Source organism: Anomalospiza imberbis, chromosome 6 (assembly GCF_031753505.1).
Source record: "Anomalospiza imberbis isolate Cuckoo-Finch-1a 21T00152 chromosome 6, ASM3175350v1, whole genome shotgun sequence".
NCBI classification, from domain to species: domain Eukaryota; kingdom Metazoa; phylum Chordata; class Aves; order Passeriformes; family Viduidae; genus Anomalospiza; species Anomalospiza imberbis.
Window position 1 is genome coordinate 21,702,707 of NC_089686.1, and position 18,752 is coordinate 21,721,458.

At 45.6% G+C, this 18,752-nt stretch overlaps 2 protein-coding genes across 2 annotated transcripts in view; both read right to left on the bottom strand.

Moving 5' to 3' along the window:
* Window positions 1-2,213: 2,213 nt before the first annotated feature.
* SLIRP (SRA stem-loop interacting RNA binding protein) overlaps window positions 2,214-18,752 on the bottom strand; it is a 127,590-nt gene continuing 111,051 nt past the window's right edge. The window contains exon 4 of the mRNA XM_068192732.1: window positions 2,214-5,636. Coding sequence (XP_068048833.1) covers window positions 5,361-5,636 — 276 coding nt within the window. The 3' untranslated portion in view covers window positions 2,214-5,360. The remainder of the gene's footprint in view (window positions 5,637-18,752) is intronic.
* ADCK1 (aarF domain containing kinase 1) overlaps window positions 9,545-18,752 on the bottom strand; it is an 89,117-nt gene continuing 79,909 nt past the window's right edge. The window contains exon 11 of the mRNA XM_068192724.1: window positions 9,545-10,497. Within this exon, the coding sequence (XP_068048825.1) occupies window positions 10,387-10,497 (111 nt within the window). The 3' untranslated portion in view covers window positions 9,545-10,386. The remainder of the gene's footprint in view (window positions 10,498-18,752) is intronic.

Sequence of the window (18,752 nt, forward strand, 5' to 3'; positions counted from 1 at the left end):
GGATCAGCCCTTATTTTTAAAATTATTTCTAAAAGTGTAATATGACTTTTTCAAGCAGATAACTAGGGGTTAATGCCCTGAAAAGCTTCACTCTGTGCCCCTTGATCCTACACATATACATGTAGACTTGACTTCAGCATCAGGGCTTTAGACATGAATATGGACAAGAAATAGACAGAAAGGGGGCAAACACCAGAATGACTAAGAGAGCATTCAACATGTTGGTTGCTGTGATTTTTACTGTTTTTCTCCCCTTTCTCCTGTTTTTCATCCAGTTCTCACCCATTCACAGCACGGTGCAGTGGCAGGTGAGTCTTTCCTTGGAAGTGCTGAGAAACTAAAAACCTTAATTTTAGAACTTTAGAAAGAGCCCCTTCAGTAATGCTAACACCACTCAGTGTGATGTTGGAATACAGTTGGGAATTAATGGGTCAGAACAAAAAGCTTTCCCCACTCTGGGAAAAAAAAATTATTGTTGATTGCTTCATTTCTTTCCAAAGTACATGAGAGAGATTTCTTGTCAATAAGATTTCAAGAAAAGACCAAAAAAAAAGGAAAAAAATTGCAGACTTTCTATATTTAGTAGCTTCTAAATTTTGGCACATTTGCTTGCTAAAAATACCTAGATGGTATAGCCTATTGCTGTGGTGGGGGAATTGGTATTCTGCTTTTTACCATCCAATTATACAAGCAACAAGAGAGGCAGACAATTGCAACTTGATATTCCCTGACAGTTGTCTGCTGAACATAGAGCATTTAAATGCCCGTTTGCAGAACATGTCGAGGAACAGAGACCAGTTAGTGCATAGCTGATTTTTGTCAGCACACCCAGCTGTGTCAAGGCTCAGCCCAGAGAGCCAGCAGGCAGGATACCAGTGCCACTCCTCACCTGAGGCTGGGAGATAGAGCCCTCATTCCCCTTGGGCAAGGCACAGTGAGTGGGAGGGACCACAAGCCACCAAAGACAGCAACAGAATGTGCACAAGGAAAGGGGACATGCCTGGAGCAAGATGCCTGCCCGAACTCTCATTCCAGGACACCTCTGAGCAACTGGGATACACAATCTATCCTCATTCCTGGATTAGGATGCAAGTTATTTCCTTAGGGAACATGGGACTATGTTTACTCTGTTTCTTTTAAGCGCTGCCCCAGCATGGTGCGTGTCAGGCAGCCCAGTGTCCAGCGCAGCTGAAGACCCAAGCTGGGAGCATCCACAGCCTGAGGGAGCTTGGTTGTCATAGCCAGCCGTGCTTGGTGCCTGCATCTCTGAGGAAAGCTACTAATGCTGCTGCAGAATTGTGCTGCCCATTGTAACCTGGCTTACTTGAGTCACATTTTTGAACCAAGATCTAGGAGCAAGTTTCTTTGGGTCAGTTCTTAGCTTCAACCTTCTTTATGTGACCAATCATCAGTTTCCTGGGACTCAGCCTTCCCTTCAGTATAAATACCACTAGTAGTAAGTAACTACTTCCAAGTATGAAGTGGATTTTATGAGTACACATGAAGCTGCTGAGAGCCATTAGTTTAAAGTGCCGACTGTATCCTTTAAACAGGAGCACCTTAAACCTAAAGTAGAAATGATTCCTAAAGAACAGCATAATAAACAATAAGTGTAGCTGCACATTTCGGGGGGGACCCCCCAGGGGTGTCCCCGGGGGCCCCCAAGGCTGTGAGTTGGCTGGTAGCAGCAGGCAGGCAAGGAGACTCCACACGGCTTAATGAGGGTGCTCATTAGGTGAGGTTTATTGGGGGTCCTAACCCCGGGGAGGCAGCATGGTTTCTGAGGAAAAGGGGAGAAAGGGGACTGAGGGGGGAAAGGGGAGGGGGAGAGAGGGGCTGAGAGAGCACCGGCCAGGAGAGCTGGAGAAGAGAGAGAGAACCATCCTCCCGGCACACTGAACAGGGAGATTCAAAGTGGGCGCGGAACAGATTGGGCAATGGGATTACAGACACAGGATACTGCAGGGGAGGAGCACAGGCTTGGAATAAACCGTACATTTTCTAGGGGTGAGACAGAGCATACCATTTAACTAAAATATAACACCACAAATGAGGATTTACAAGAGCATCTCTAGTCACAGCGATCTAGTCTCTCCTTCCAACAGAGTAACAGGGCTTGGGAGGCAGCAAATGCAATGTCTCGACACTTTGACATGTGACTCAAGATATTCAAAAGAAGATTGTCTAGGAGAATGTACTGTGGGATAATAACATTTGGTTAGAAAAACATTTCTTTAAAATACTTATCATTATTACATTGCCAAATGAAAGGTGTATTGAGTGGACCTTACAGGTATTCATTGGAGAGTCCAGCACTAGTCAGTGTTTCCATTAATGACTTGGATAATGGAAACAAGAGTATACTTATTAAATCTGCAGAAGACATCAAGCTGAGGGGGGACTGAATACACCAGAGGACAGAAATAGAATACCAGACAATCACACCAAATTGGACAAATGATCTGAGAACACAAGATAAAATTCAACCAGGACATATTCATGTAATTAGACTTAAGCAGGAATAATCAACTTCATTAATAGAGAAAAAGGAACAGCTGTCTAGGTGACAATTCTACAAAAAGGAGTCTGGAGCTTACTGCACACAGCAGTCTGAAAAGCAGTAAAAATCATGCCTCACCACCACAGGACAAACAAATATCATATTGGGACTCTAAAGTCAGTCTGACATTAGAGTGTGATGTAGATTTTTCCCTGAAGGATTATGTCCAGTGTTAGGTGTCCCTCTCTGAGACAGAGGCCAATTGGAGAGAGCCCAAGAGAGAAGGGGAATGGTCAAATGTTTAGTATCCATGGCCAACAAGAGTAGACAGAACAGACAGAGGATGTCCAGATAAAGAAATGATGACTGGGGAAGCGCATCATAACAGTTTTCAAATATCTGAACAGCTGCTACAAGGAAAAAGGTAATCAGTTTTCCATGCCCGTGGTGAATAAGAGGCAATAAATTCAACTTCAGCATGGAAGATTTGGGTTAATCTGTTAAGAATAGGGAAGCACTGGAATAAATTGCCCAGAGCTCAGTCAAAATATTGACAAAGGCAAAGGAGGTGCAGCTGGATATGCCGTGGGCAAGGAGACAGACTATATGATCTCTCAAACCCCCTTCCAATCCTATTTCCTATAGCTTTTTTGATCCGTAGTAGCAAGTTTAAACTGAAGCTGTTCACAGAACTCTGCATTACCCAAATCTCACATCAGATATTTTCCACAATGAAAAGGGAGAGTTTTGAAGTTTTTACAGTACAGCAAAACACAGACACCACTCCCTACCCAGCTTCAGCAAATCTCTTTTTTAAATATGCCAGACACATATTTATGTGCTCTCACCGCTATGTGAAGCAGAGCCTGGAACATTAATCTTTTAGTAACAAAACTATAGTCCTCTTCTAACAAGTCTGTGTAACTGTTCCTAGGGGTGATTACAGAGCCTCAGACCTCCGTGGTTTCCTGCTCATGCCTCCCTCACTCCATAGCCCCAGCTAGGAAAACTGTTTACATCCCAGGCTCGCTGGTCTGTGCATATTCCAAAAATACAGAGTTTTTGGGGGTTGTTTTGTTTATGTCTTCCTGTGTGAACTTCTCACACCCTAAATCTAATGCACCCACCCAACACATTACAGTCACATCTAGAAAGATTATAAAAGCCTAAAACCACTTTCAGTCTCAGACTCCAAGAATAGAACCAAAGGCAACTAATGTTTGTAACACCTGTATTTGAAGTCAGCCCCCCATCTCTTTACAAAAAGAAAAGTCCTTCTGCCAAGAGCTAGAGCTGTTGCAGGATCTGTGGTGCAGGCAGATGCGTCACAATGTTCTGCTGTAGGGCAGAGTGTGCTCATGGAAATGGACAGTGAGCATGTGCTGGGAGCATCATGGCCTGCAGTGCTCCTGGAGGAACATGACACAGGTTATGGAAGTGTTTACTACCAAGAGGAGAAAAGTGACTGCAGGACTGTGACTAGTGGAACGAGGGCAGACAAAGACATAATGCTTCCTTATTTAGTGATCATAAAACTTTCCTGGTGTTATGATCAGGAGTGCATGAAACACCATCTCCCATGCCATACATATGTCTCCATATGGTCCCGTGGTCATTCCCTCCAAATTGAGAAGGTCATGCTTCCTATTCAGTCTGCCAGCAATGAAGATCATTAAGGCCATTTCTTAGATCAACCATAAAGTCACAGACCAGCACCTAGCAAAGTCAAGGAGTAATATATTTTCATGCTGAAGAGTTTCTGAGACAAGCTGTCAGCTGGCCCCAGTTGTCCCAGCTCCTCCTGCAAGGGCTCAGCTCAAGCTGAGGGGTTTTGCTTCTCTGCTGCTCTGGCTGGGGGGCTACTGCTGTTGCACACTGGGTGTCCCCACCTCCTGGAGACTTACAGGAAACAAAGACATCTCCTTAAGAGGCTGCCCAAGCAGGACATTGAGGAATTTTGGTAGAACACAGAAAGAGCTCATGTGCACCTCATCTGGGGAGATGTGGGTCCCTGCAGCCTAAGTGGACGTGCCACAGGGACAAGGCACAACTACACTTTCCTTATCGATGCACTCAAGGGGGGAACGGGGACCCCTGGGGCAGACTATCTCTGCAGCTGCCCATTCTTCCTCTCCCATCTCTCGCCCACGGCAACTCCCAGCGATGCTCCCAACACTGGCTGTGCCCCTGCTGCTTGAGTTAATTACAGTAATTATACCTGTGCTCCTCAGCTCCAGCTCACTTCTGTTGTCACTTCCCTGCCCATTCATTTGCAAATCTAATCACTCCGTGGATTTTTTCAAAAGAAAAAGCGGTAGGGAGAGCAAGGATACAAATGAAAAAAGAAAGTATGATTCCTGCAGCAACAATACAACAGAAATTGAGGCGCCATTGAGCAGCACATGGGGTTTTTTTTAGCGACTCTGTGAGGGCTGCATGCTGCTCCCAGTTCTGATAGATAGGCCTTTGCCGAGTTACAGCACTAGAACAGAGTGGGGAATAAAGAAAGAATTGCATCAGCCTCCCCCAGTGCCTGCCAAATTGCCTCAAGATACTGCCCGGTGCTTGAGAGTTCACTTGCAAAAAGGCAGGAGAGCTTCCTGGGCATCCAGTGTTCCCAGCACAGCAGGATGCCCACATGGGCACAGGCACCATGAACCCCCAGCAACCACTCTGCTTGGTGTGGGTCCTACCCATTTCTTGGGCAGGTTTTATGTGTGCAAGGGGTGCTGCAGGATCTGCAGCTGTGGAAACAGAAATCTCTTTTCATGCCTGGGAGGCTTTCCAGCAGTGACCCTGGAAGAGCTGCAGCTAGAAGCATGCACTTCAGGTCACCTGTCTGATAAGGATAGATTTGAGGTCAATCCTTTGAACACAGAGGGGAAAAAGTGTAACCAGAAAAAAATGGGCAGAAATGGCTTCCTAATTGTTTGCAGGTGCTCTGAAGAAGAACCGAAAGAAAGAAAACGAAGCTATGATGTGCCCTGCCAGCTGACACTGGGACCAGTGTTATATTGCTGCCAGGCAGCAAAGGAGAGCAGATGGGTTTTGTCACCCAGTACTGTGTATATGGTTTTGAGGAGGAAAATACAAAACTGTTACTTTTGCTTTTTACTGCCAATACAGTGAGAGTGAGAGGCAAAGGGACAGCCTGGTTCCTTTGCACTAAATGCAGCAATTTAATTACACTGCACTGAAGCATTTTCACACCAGCCATTACACCAATTGTTCTGTGTAGCCACACACTTCTGAGCTTTTTCACAGTATTATCCCAGATGCCAGAATTTCCCACTGTGTGATGACACTTCAGTATCAGGGCTTCTTTCTCTCATTGACCATGCTGGAAAAGCAGCCCAGGGGCTGCAGAAGTCCAGGAGGCTGACAAGGTTAAGATAAACCTTGATAAAGTACTAGAAGTATTTAAGAAGACTGAAAATAGCTGATGTTTCTCATTACCATAGTAAATGTTTCTTATCACTGTATGCTTTATACACAAAATATTTCTTGTTTTGCATATCTGCATAGGTAAGAGGGCACTTCTCTGGACAGAAGCAGGAGGTAGAAAGGCCTTCTGAACATCATGGGCAGGAAGAGAGGCAGTCAGGGAAACATGTTGGCACTTCTATTTGCAGTTAATATCCAACTGGAATATTTTTGGTGAAGTGAAAGCAACAAATTCATTTTAATGTAACAGATGGGAAAATGCAAACCCCCCAAAGTAATGCCTTATTTCCAGGCAAGAAATATGAAATGAATACTGCACTGCAAAACACGTAACTGCAGCATGGCAAACTAAAGGGCATCCAAGTCCTTTAGGTGATGTGCTCAAAAGGGTTTTCTATCTCCCAGGTGGCTGATTGCTGGGGGAGGACAGAGAGGACCTACAATTAGGTTGATTAAAATAGTGGTCCCAGCATGGTCTGTTCTTCACTGTTGCCAGGAGACTACAAGGCTAAGATGAACAGTTCAAACTTTTTGTAACAAAAATAGGTGTTTACTTCCACACCATATGATCTTGGCCCTCTCTAAGGCTTAGCATTCTCCATTAGCTCACAAGAAAAAAATCCCAATCCAACTCCACTTTCTCAGACTTGTGTTAAGATGGATTTACCATGTTCAACTGCACCAATTCTTCCCTTCCTCCATCATCCCAGCCCAGTGCCAAGCTCCAAGCTCTATGCTAACTGTTCAGTGGCTGTTCTTTCACTTTTTGTGATATTAATCAGGTCTTTCTTTCCAGATCTGGGCCCTAGAAACCAGTAAGCAGGTCAATTCTAGCTTACTTGTCCCCTCCATAGAATCTACACCTGAAGCAAAGGCTGGGCAAGTGGCTCAACTGATGAGTGAGGACACTGAGATGGGCAGCCATTGACAGGTTATTAGGTGGACATACACTACCCTCAGTCAGTGACTTATGCTGGAAGAGGTGACTGTAATACATCAGGAAACAGAAGATCTTAATGGAGAAACCAAGCCAGGTTATCTTACCAACTTGCTCCACTTCCCCCCACTTTTCCCCCTGATACAGAAGTAAAAGAAACACTAAGTATATTGGTGGGAGAAGGTTATAGTCCAAAGTGAAGCCCTACTTTTTTGCTCAAGTCCCTTTTGGTTAGCATCCTAAAGCATACAGAAAAAAAGCACCAAAAGCCAAAACAATAACAAACTAAAAAATCTGCAGTAGTAGCTATTCCAAAGTTCCGAGCCTGCAGATCTTTATGCATTTGAAGAATTTGATTTAGACCCTTTGCTTCAAGGTAGGTCTTGTCTTTTCTAAAGCCAAGTGCATTAATAAAACTTAGCCAATATGCCTTTTCTAAGGCTTTCACTTGTTATATCTGTTACTACAAAAACTGTACATGCCAAGCAATGTGCTTCCTTTTTAACACCCCAATGGGTGTTAAAATCCTGAAGAAAGTGGCAAGGGGCTGTGATGGATGGATAGCAGGCATGACAGAGTTTTAGAAAAGAAGGATAGAGATGACAGTGAAGGTAGAAGATTGCAAAAGTAGCAGCAAAATTAGCTGAAAGCTGAAGTCCCTGCTACAAACGTACTGAACATGCAGGGTTTGAATGCCAAAAGAGAGAAGATCCTTGCTCCTGTTAAGTCAGCAACAATCAGGCATAAGCTAGAAAGAGGCATTTAAACCTCCCTGTGTACCTGTGTTGCAACACAGTACATAATTACTCATCATGCTCCTTTCCACAGCCTGCACAGGCTGCCTGCTGGAATTCACAGAGTCACAGAATGGTTTGGGCTGGAAAGGACCCTAAAGGTCACCTAGTTCTAACTCTCATGGACAGGGGCCGTTCGATTAGACCGGGTTGCTCAGAGCCTCATCCAACCTGGCCTTGAACACTTCCATGGATAGGGCATCCACTGCTTCTCTTGGCAACCTATTCCAGTGTCTCACCACCCTTGTTGTGGTGTGTTTTTGTTATATTACTGTTTTCTTTAAGTGGTTTTGTACCCCCCCCCCCCCCAGGCATTGGTTCAGTCCCTGCTGTCAGTCCTTCCCAATTCGTACACCTTGTTCCAGAGGATTCCCTGTCATTTATGTATCCCTCGATGCCCCATTGGTTTAGTTAAACTGCTCCCCTCCCCTGGAACTCCCTATTGGTTTAAACATTGTAATCCCTACCTTATGTTCCTCCCCTGCTACTCTGTTATTGGTTCCTAGTCCCAAGCTCCACCCTAGTCCTTTCCCTTAAAACCCACCGCTCTGTGTGTTTTGGGGTCCTTGCCTCTGCTGTATATTTGAGTTATGAATGTTTTTTGTTTTGCTCTTTTGGCATTATAAATGCTCCTCGGATAAGCAAGCAAGGCCCGTCTCATCTTTTCCCCGTTGATCACTCGGCGACTGCTTAGGAGATTCGGGGTCCTGGGGGAGGTGTAGTGCCCCCTTCTGTTGCTCACACCCAGCACGCCACTGCGTGCCATTGCTGTGCCCCAACACACCCTCACAGTAATGCATTTTTCCTAATATCTGAACCTACTTTCTTTCAGGTTTGAAGCTATTCCTCTCTTGTCCTATCACTACATGATCTTGCCAAAAGTCCCTCCCTGTCTGTCTTGTAGGCTCATTTTAGGTACTGGAAGGCTGCAATTAGGTCACCCTGATGCCTTTTCTACTCCAGGCTGAAAAAATTCAGTTCTCTCAGCCTTTCCTCATAGGGAAGGTGCTTCATCCCTATAAAGAACTCGGCCATTCACTGGATGTACTCCGACAGGTCCATGTTAGAACAACTGTGTTGGGGACCCCAGAGCTGTACACAGCACTGCAGGTGGGCTCTCACCAGAGCAGAGGGGCAGAATCCCCTTCCTCACCCTGCTGGCCACGCTGTTTTGGATGCAGCCCAGGATACAAACTGTCTCTCTGGGCTCCAAGACCTGGGTCATGTCCAGCCTCCCATCCACCAGCACCCCCAAGTCCTTCCCAACAGAGCTGTTCCCATTCTGTTCATCCCCAGCCTATGTTGATATCAGAGGTTACCCCAGTCCAGGTACAGCACCTTGAACTTGACCCTGTTAAACCTCATGAGGTTTAACATGGCCCGACTTCTTGAGCTTTTCCAGATCCTTCTGGATGGCAACCCCTCCTTCAGGTGTGTCAACCACACCACTAAGCTTGTTGTCACCTGTAGATTTGTTGAGGGTGCACTTGATTCCTTCATTTATGTAATTAATGAAGATATTAAATAACACTGGTCCCAATACAGAATCTCAAGGGACACCACTTGCCAATTGCTGTACTCTGTAGCCACTTTAGCACGGCTTGGCTGTGACACTCCTTGGATACCATCTGGATCAGGCAGAGAGGAATTCACACAAGAACCTAAAAGTCTCCTGACTAAATCCCATCATGTGCATGAGGCCTTCATAGTTACCACACCAAGCCCGCTGCTTCCTTGTACTCTTGTGGAGATATGGCACCATTCACAGGGATTTCTAGCCAGAGAAAGAGGGCAGGCAGCAGCAGTGCTACCACAAAGTCTGGTTTGGTCCTTAGTCTTCAGGTACTTCACCACATTCAGACTGGACAGCAGCCCTGTTAGTGGCCCTTCCTTGCATTTGCTCCAACATATACACCTAGTACTAGGAACAAGGATCTCTGGCAGACACATCCAGGAGTCCTTGGAGGGGCTCAGATGAGAGCATGAAAGCACAGCCACATTCAGGAGGATACAAACCCACTATTAATAGCACTAGAAAAAGAGCCTCAGATTTCTCAACAGCATTTTAATAGGAATGTTTCTGCTTCAAAACCACCTTGACTGGATGTCAAGGACACATTATAAAGGCAGGTCAATCCAGGTGTGAAGCAATGTAGCATAGAGATAGCAGCTGAGAGTGCCAGAAGCAAAAAACTAAAAACCACCCCAGAACCTTAAACCCAGCAAGCTCACAGTGGAATTACTAAATGAATTGCTTCCTGCAACCTCAGATGCTAATTATTTGTGTGTTTTAATTTTTGTACTTAACGTTCTTCTGTCCAAATTAAAGTAAATCTAATTTAATGCCCCCCCACAGACTCCAAGCATTTTTTTTCCTTGAGAGCTTTTGCTGCAAACCAGCACCTAGATACCATAGGAGGAATCGTATCATTTTAACTCCTATTGTGGCTTTTGTCTTCATGTTGTGAAGACATTAAATTGTGTAACAGGGAAAGAATGGACCTTCAGTCATGTCTGTCAACTAGACATAGCTATCCACCCTTCAACAAAAGCTATCGGGAGGGTAACAGCGCCCAAAGAGATTCACTACAACATGTTAACAGAATCCAACAGATGCTTCTCAGATTCATTTCCTGACTCTGCAAGAAGTGAGAGGCAGCCATAGAGCTCAAGGGTGCATTTCTAGCTTAGCCTCATAAATTCCTATCTATTTACAAACTCTTCTTGGATAGCAGCCTCAGAGTCTTGCTTGTATTCCTTCCATCTTGGATATTGCTCCTCTGACATTGTTCATTCCTCAGGTTTCCAGAAAGTCCTTGTGGCTAAGACAAAAAGATTTAAAAGTCAAGATTGCTTTGTAGGGTCTGCAAAACCAAAAGTTGTTATTTAGCATCTTGACATCGAAGTAGGTGGTGAATTTACAGAACTATATATCCAACACCTATTTTGCCACAGATTCCTATCACTTTACAGAAGCTCTTTGCTTCCACCTTGATGACCTTTGCCAATGATGGTAGGAGAGGAGGACATTTGTCTCAGCAGATAAATGGCTTCACAGATACAGAGGAATCTGTGAGGTCATGTTATTGAGTAGCTGACACAAGGGGGATTAACAAGAGTATGGGTTATCTTCATAACAAATACAGCCTGCCACAGACCTCAATATTTAAGAGCAGCCTCTCAGGGTAGGCTTGGTAGCTTTGGTCAGTCAATAAGACCTAGTACTACTGTCAGCAAAAGTCTCAGATACTACTTAGTAAAACATGGTTTATATTTTGAGTCTCCCGGAGATGTTTCTACTGCAAGCTTCTCCTCACATGGCCAAATTCTGTAGAAGACCAGGGAGGAAAACAGAGGTGCTGGTGAGCCAACAGGCAACAATGTTTTTTGTCTTTGTAAGCAATGCATTGATGCCCTCAATCAAAATTCTCCTCAGTGACATGGGGCGAGGAGGAATACAGGCCGGTAGAGACCTCCAAAAACACAGCTCCATCCAAACGTCTCTGCACTGCTTTGCTTTTCTCACGCTTTCTCATTTGTCCTCAGCTGTGATCACGCATCATCCCATACCCACAACCAACATACAAGACAGGATGAAGGTCCCCTCATGGACTCATTGTCAAGCTCACAAAGAAATTCAAGAAGAATTCAAAGAAATTCAATACTATCATATTCAAAAGCCATCACCATCTTCAGGAGCAGCACTTCCATTAGCCACCCTTGCCTTGTTTTTTTCCCAGAAAAAGAAGCAGGCAAATACTTGCCTTTTTCCAGGTCACCAGACAAAACAACCCTGCTCCTTGGGACCTTCCCTGCTCCTTGGGACCCCCCCTGCCCCTTCTTCCCTTACTTCTTCACATTGCCTACATGTCACACCAAATGAGTTACCAAAGCCTTCAGCAGATGCACTCGTTAACTTCAGCAAGAGAAGACGCAACCAAAATTCAGAGCTGCAACCTCATTATAATTTGTAATGAGTTGATGGAAAAATATTTCTGCCTGATTAGAATCTTTAGTGATCTCTTGATTATTTTGAGTGGAATATAGCTGGCCTCCTCTTTGCCCCAGCCATAATTGCAGGACAGCTTCTAGTACACTGCTTGTATCTCTTACCCTCAGCCCAGCAGGAAGAGGTACACTCACTCTTCCCTTTCTGTGCCACACCCTGACAACAGCAAAAGAAAAATACTGCTGGTATTAATAGATCAGCCCTTGCTATAAATCAGGGTTAAGCTTTTTGCTGATTGGGAAAAACCTTTAGTCATCAGCGATGTCACCAAAGACGTCAGCCAAAGACACTGAGTCATGTTGCACCAGAGAATGTGCTGTGGTTGGGGGTTTAAAGACCCTTTAACAAGTGCTTGGAACCAAGATGCTCTTTTTCCCTTGTACTGTACCTATTAAAAAATTGTTTGGCTGAAGCAATGAGTACTGTTGAGTAATTCCACTTACAGAGAAAAACTGCAAAATAGGTATTTACAAAAAAACATGCACTCAATACTGCATGGCAACCACAGGGCTGGGGATTCTCAAGGCTGAAGCACAGCTCAGGAGTTATCACACTTTCCCCAGATATCCTCCTTGCTGGCAGCTTCAGGAGGAGCCAGAGAGGCCATGACAGCAAATGATCATCCCAAGGGGGATCCCTGCAAGGTGGGCTGTGGTGCATCTGCAAGGCTGTTCCCTGAATTACATCAAGAGTTTTCTTGTCTTCTTTCAGCTTGGAACTACAGATGCCCCCACAAGACCCTGTCCCTCCACAGCCTCCACATTTCCCCAGCACTGCAGGCCCACCTGACGACCAATAGAGGCCAGCCCCTCTCCACCCCATATATAAAGTCTAGGACTTATATATATGAAGAGTCCTCCACTTTCATCTCCTGTCCATTGTCTCCAATTTAAGGCCCTCAACTCTTCCTCCTTCAAATTCTTCAGACAAAACCTTTGCAGCCTGCACTCTTGGCTTTCTCTCCAAAAGCCATGACATCAGTTCTTCTCATCAAGTGATTCCTTCTTCCACAGGGACCAGCAGCATCTTTTCTCTGGCTCCCCAACACCAGGCCAATGAGTGGGAGGGGACAGGAGAGGTTCTCCAAGCCCAAATTACTTTCTAACACAACTGATGCACTTGGCATGGCAATCAGTTTAAGTTAGCCCGTTATAAATACACAGAGGTAGATTTTCAAAAAGAGGTGGAGGGAGGGAGGGAGGAAGGGAAGGAAGGGAGGAAGGGGTCTGGAATTTACATGCAGTTGACTGGAGCAACTGAACTGATCTGGGGAACTGAGATGCCTCATATGGTCTTAGTGATTCAACTCCAGCCCACACAACTTAAGTTCCTAAGATGATCTGGTGATGGAGCCAAGTGATTCATATGACTAGGAAGGCTTGGACAGGACACTTTGGTGACCACTGTGACTCAGTCTTTGCCACTGTTGTATCACAAGGAATGCCTGGGCCCAGAAAGACACAGTCAGTTGGTTTGTCAGTGTGCCCTGCATTGGTTCTAACAGTTTCAAGGTACTCAGGCAAAGCTGCAATATACGTAAATACATACATTTATATTCGTAAATGTTAAGAGAGAGAAACTTTCTTGTTATGAGTTTAGCCCTGTTATAAACAGAAGTATAAAGTAGGAAGAAACTGCTCTACTTGGCACATTTTAAGCGTTGTCCATTTGTGTGGCTTTTCCACCACCCTCTGCACCAGCCAGAAAGAACTACTTTTAGAGGCTGCAGGCTGGACTAAATGGAGCATTGGTCTAATCTGGCCATTAAGATTCTGGTCTTATGGTACAAATTGTGGTTTTTAATTGTAACTAGTGCTAATATTTTTAATTACTTTTTTCCATCCATTGTCCTTTAGTCTGTGTAATGCCAGAGGTTTAGAGCATGTGGTTTGTCCTTCCAGCAAAAGAGAACTAGAAGATTTGTGCCTGGGAATAGTGTACATATTTGCTTTATACATGCAGCCCTGGAACAGAGGTGGTGAACAGCCTGCAAGTGCTCTCAGAGACCTCAGTCCAGGACTGGTGTAGATTTCCCTTTGAACTGACATCAATGAAAACCCACAACAAACAGTGGTGCTTACAAGGCTCTCACTTTAGGTCTCTGGACTCTGTCCCAAACCTTGCAAAATCTCTGTGCCATATCACATCCTTCTGTGGCCAAACAAAAGAAAAACAAATTGAAAGACTGTGTGTAGTGGCATCATCCATTGGCACATGCCATGACAATAATAAACTTATCCTGTCTCTTGACACTGGTTATTCAATTTTTAACTCAGGCATTAATACTCAGGACTTGCAATGCTTTCAACCCCTATATATCAAAGCTCTTATGTGAAATGAGAGATGCTATGTAGGCTGCTAGAAGCCTAGAGATAACCCATTAAGATTTGGAAATATACTCACTGACCCAGCTGCAGATCAGAAAAGTGAAAAACCCTCTGCCCAACGTACAGCTGGTTTGGTGTGAGGCCCAGAATGGCTTCCCTAGTGTAATGTAGCATGGAGTTCAAAAACATCTTTATGTGAATGTTGTAGTAACACAGAGCTGCCTTTGAAATCCAAATTTCCCACTTCTTAATATAGTCTGAAGCAGAATCTGTTGTTGGAATCCATAAGGCATAATATACCTGTCTGAGCACTTCTCATTGCCATCCCAATACAGGCAATGATGTCAGAGATTAAACAGCACTCTGCTCCCCAACCTCTCCCATTTGTAACCGTGCAGTGTGTGTGTATTTATGGGCAGAGGCTGCAGTGTCCCACTGTGGAGAGATAGTGGGCAGCGGTTTTCCATTGAACGTGTGAGAAATCAATGACAAAATGAGGGTGCTGGTGGAGGCTGAGTCCTACCCTGCTGTAATAAACCCAGTCATTTTCTGTCTCTCCTGACCAAGCATGAGCCCTTGACTTTTTGCTGTATGCTTTTAATTTCCCTTTTGCTTCCTCCTCCCCTCCAAACCATACTGTTTTCTCTTAGAATTGCTCACTCCCTCCTTGTCCAACTGTTGTCCATGCTCAAAGTGATTAATTCTGCCCCTTCTCTGTGCCTGTTCCTCTGAAGATTATGTCTCATGCTTGGAATGGATACTCCAACAACCAAATGGCCTGCTTCCACCCAGGGGTCTGTCACAGTCCTTTGGCACTGGTGCTAGAAGGTCTCTGGCTGCACAACCGGTGGAGCATGGAGAAGGCAGTGCAGCGGGAGCAAGACCAGCACAGGCCAGAGTTCAGTGTTCCAGCCAGCATGTGCACACATAAAAATCAGCACACATATGCACACTCATACTAGCAGCTCCACAGCCTCAAATACCAGAAGATGGCTGCAAGAGAAGCACAGGAATGAATTAGCTATCAGGAGACAACTTGCCTGCTTTCACACTGCAGTGACCTCTGTTACAAATTCTCCTTGCTAAGAGCCAAGTAGAGTTTTCAGATTATTTATGGAACCTGAATATTCTAAAGCAAATATGGAAGTGAATTGGAGCTGAACATCATGCCCATGCTGAGCCCATATCCTGTGAGCACACAGGGCTCCCTGAGCCTTGTTCTTACAACACTCTAAGACTTCCCTGCCAGAGCTGATACTTCTACAGGATGGTTGACAAACTCCTGGCCTGGTGATGCCATTACAGACTTGGCTTTCCTCATAGCCTTGCCAAAATGCCTCCAGCCTGACTGCTGTGCCTGTCCCAACTGCCCAGGCTGAGCACAGGTCTGAGTTACACCACTATTAAAGACTAAACTATTGGTCTTTGAAGTGATCTAAACCACACTCAACATCCTTCCACAACAAGGACAATTGATAAGCAACATCAGCATCTTTACAATATATCCCAATTCACAGCCAAGTCTCCTTCAGCCTGGGGAGGCAAACCAAGCATGAGAGAAACATCACTGCAGAGTGGGCTAAGAAGGAAGGGTGCAGTAAGTAAAGTAACAGGGAAATGACTCGGCACATGGGTCTACCATGCAGAGTGCTTTGGGCAGGTAGGCTCAGCCCTACCAGCTTCAAACAGCCAAGATAGGGCAACATCTGCCTAGTGGCTAAAGCAGGGACCCAAGGGAAGCTGTGCCCCATGCTGTCAGTCCCTCCTTGTGCCTTGTTTTCTGTGCCCATAGCACCAGCCAGCAATGCCATAAAGTGATGGCACACAGGCTTCCAGCATAGCAGAAACTGGAGAGAAACAGGGCTCAGAAAACCAGCTGCAAGTAGAACAAATATGCAAAAAGAGAGGCAAAGTGCAAGACACAAGCTTCTTGATGGGAGTAGGGCTAAGCTGTCCAGGCAGCTGGCAGAGTGAATGGGCATCTGGCTGTTAAAACAAGCCATTTAAGAAATCAATTTTCCTCTACTTTTCACCATTTTTTCTTTCTCTTTTTTCCTTTGTGTTTCCCTTATTAGTAATTTTTTAAGGGCAGACAGCTTATCCCATCAAGCTGCCCTGAGAGGAGGGACTGGGCTGCCTGAACCTCTACAAGTTTCCTACTGACAAGCATCTATTCAAATCCTTCTCCAGTTTCAACCAAGAGAGGCATATAGATCCCAGAGATAATTAAAATCTTTTAAATGTAATGAAAATAGGTAGGTGGAGACGGGAGAGAGGACTCTCGGAGCACCCCCACGGAGAGAGACTGCAGTGCAAGCTAAAATACCAAGTACCAGCAAACCTTCATAGAAGAAATCCCATAACTACCACAGGCCATAGGAAACACATTTAATTTGCTTCTGCACTCAGAAGAGCACTTGCAGCTGGACATAGAGCAGGGAGTCAGCAGGCGATGGAGGCAGGCACAGCCCATAATGGTTGGATCAGCAGCAGGTCTCTGTTTCTGTGGCCTCTCTCCAGACAGTAGGCACAGCATCTGAGAGCAGATGCATCCCTTGCACCCAGTCTATCATGTGGGTTCCCTTCCTGGCATCATTGGCCAGCCCTGAACTGTGCATTCATGTCTGGGAATGCCATCTCTCACAAAGGAAAGATCATTCTTGTCCCTCTTTACATCTGTCCCAAGGAGACTGTATCCTCTATGCTAATGATACTGGGCCAGCTTCCTAATGAAACCACGCTGTGCCACTAATGCTCCCGCATCCTCTAGGCAGAGTGAGGCCAATGAGTCTGCTCTCTGTGCAAGTCTTCCCACACCGTCTCCACAAATAAGCTCATGCCAGGTCACAGCCTGACTCAACCGCTGACTTTGCTGGCACATGAGTGCCCGACAGTGCCTTCAGAAGTTGCTGAACAATACGAACCAGGCTTAATGATGGATGCGACTCTTGCATGCTCCCTGTGGATTTTCTGTACTCTGCTTGGGAGATCCCATTTCCCCTCTGAAGGAAGTAGGCAGCAAATGGAAGAGCATTATCCCTCCTATTTGCACCGAAACTTTGGCAGAGCCAGCACATAAAAAATTGAAGGAGCCATATACCTTCCTCTTTCAAAACCAGAAGGGTTAGGATGCTTTCCAAGCCTAGAGACAAACTTCAGGCCAAGGTTGACATTTCAGGGATCACTGCCAGTTAACTTAATGAATAAAATTCTCTTCTTCAGCCATGCTCTGTGCATGCTGGAGAGGAGCTAGATTGTTTTCCTGCCCCAGTTCTGGATAATAAATTTTGCTGCATTCACTCAGAGACATCTGTCTGTTTTCATACCTGCAGTGTAAGCTGGAGTTGAAGTTACATCTGCTAAGGAGCCTCTCAGCTCCCTATCCTGGGGGCTACTTCAGGGCAAAAATATCCATTACTACTTACTCTGAAGTACACAGTCAACAAACGCATGAGCAAAAACCATAAGGCTCAAGCCCCGTATATAAGTTGTTGGCTATAGCCATGCCAGGAAAGACGGCGAGGGAGTGGTCAAGAGCAGGGTGGCAAGGATGCACGGACTCCCTAGCACCATGCCTGTGCCATGGCCTTGGCAGCAGGACTTGCTCCTGGGCATCCCAATGCAACCAAAACCTCCAGCATGTGCAGTGCCCCCAGACAGTCACCGTTCCCAAGGGCAGCCGGACTCTCATGGCAGCTCTGCCCACCTGCTTGCTTGCCATGGGGGGACACTGCTTCAAACCCTTGTAGTCCTTCAGACCTGAATCCACATCACATCCACCCTCCTTTCACTGCTGCCGAGGCCCAAGTAGTGCTCCCCTGCCTCACAAAGGGGTGTTCCACCAACCACAACTTAAAGATGCTGAATAAAATAGCATTGAGTTCCAAAACCTACAATAAAAAGAGAAAGGGTGAAAGAGAGGGTTGGGTGTGGTCTGTTTCAGGGGGAATGAATGACTGGAAACAAACCCTAGATCCCTGAAAGCTCAGAGAAAACAAGAACAAAAAGTGGAAGAAAACCACATAAGCAGGGGGGAGGTGGTGAGGAGAAGAGCTCTTGGTATTGATGTTTGAAACGGTCTCTTTAAAATGGAAGATAATGACACTGAAAATTATTCTGAGCTTTTCAAAGGCATAAATGACCAAACTGCCTCCTGACTCCTGAATTACATTATCCAGAAAGAACTTAATAGCATGTTATTATCGCTTCTCCTCGCTGACAGGATTTCGGCACTGAAAAGACAAACAAGAAGTGCATTCATAATCACAACCGCATTCACCTCTGCGACGCACTGGCCACAGCTAATTTCAGGTAAGCGTCTCAGCAGCCAGCCGGGGAGCTCAGCAGTGAGGTAATTGCCTTTGTCACTACTTGAGAGGGAGCAGCTGGCTGTCCCCAGTGGCAGCTAGCGCCAAAACCCTGCTTTATGGGGAAGAGGGGCATGCCCTGGACTGGCTGATGGCAGCTGATAGGGACCTATCTCCATGAGGCTGGCTCCAGCGGGTCACGGTGTGTCCCATTCTGGCAGGTACCTGTGAGGGGCCGGAGGTTGTGTGGATGGGAATAGGGTCCCTATGTCTGCTACAGCTGTCACTCCGCTGGCCTGATGAGAGCTTGTAAGAAAAGGAACAAGACAATAAAGGGAGATATAAGAATATGTGAGGGGTGGGGAGTGTTAGTAAACAGCATAGCCTGACCTGTCCAGAGATAGCCCCAACCCTTAGCATTTGTCACATTGCTA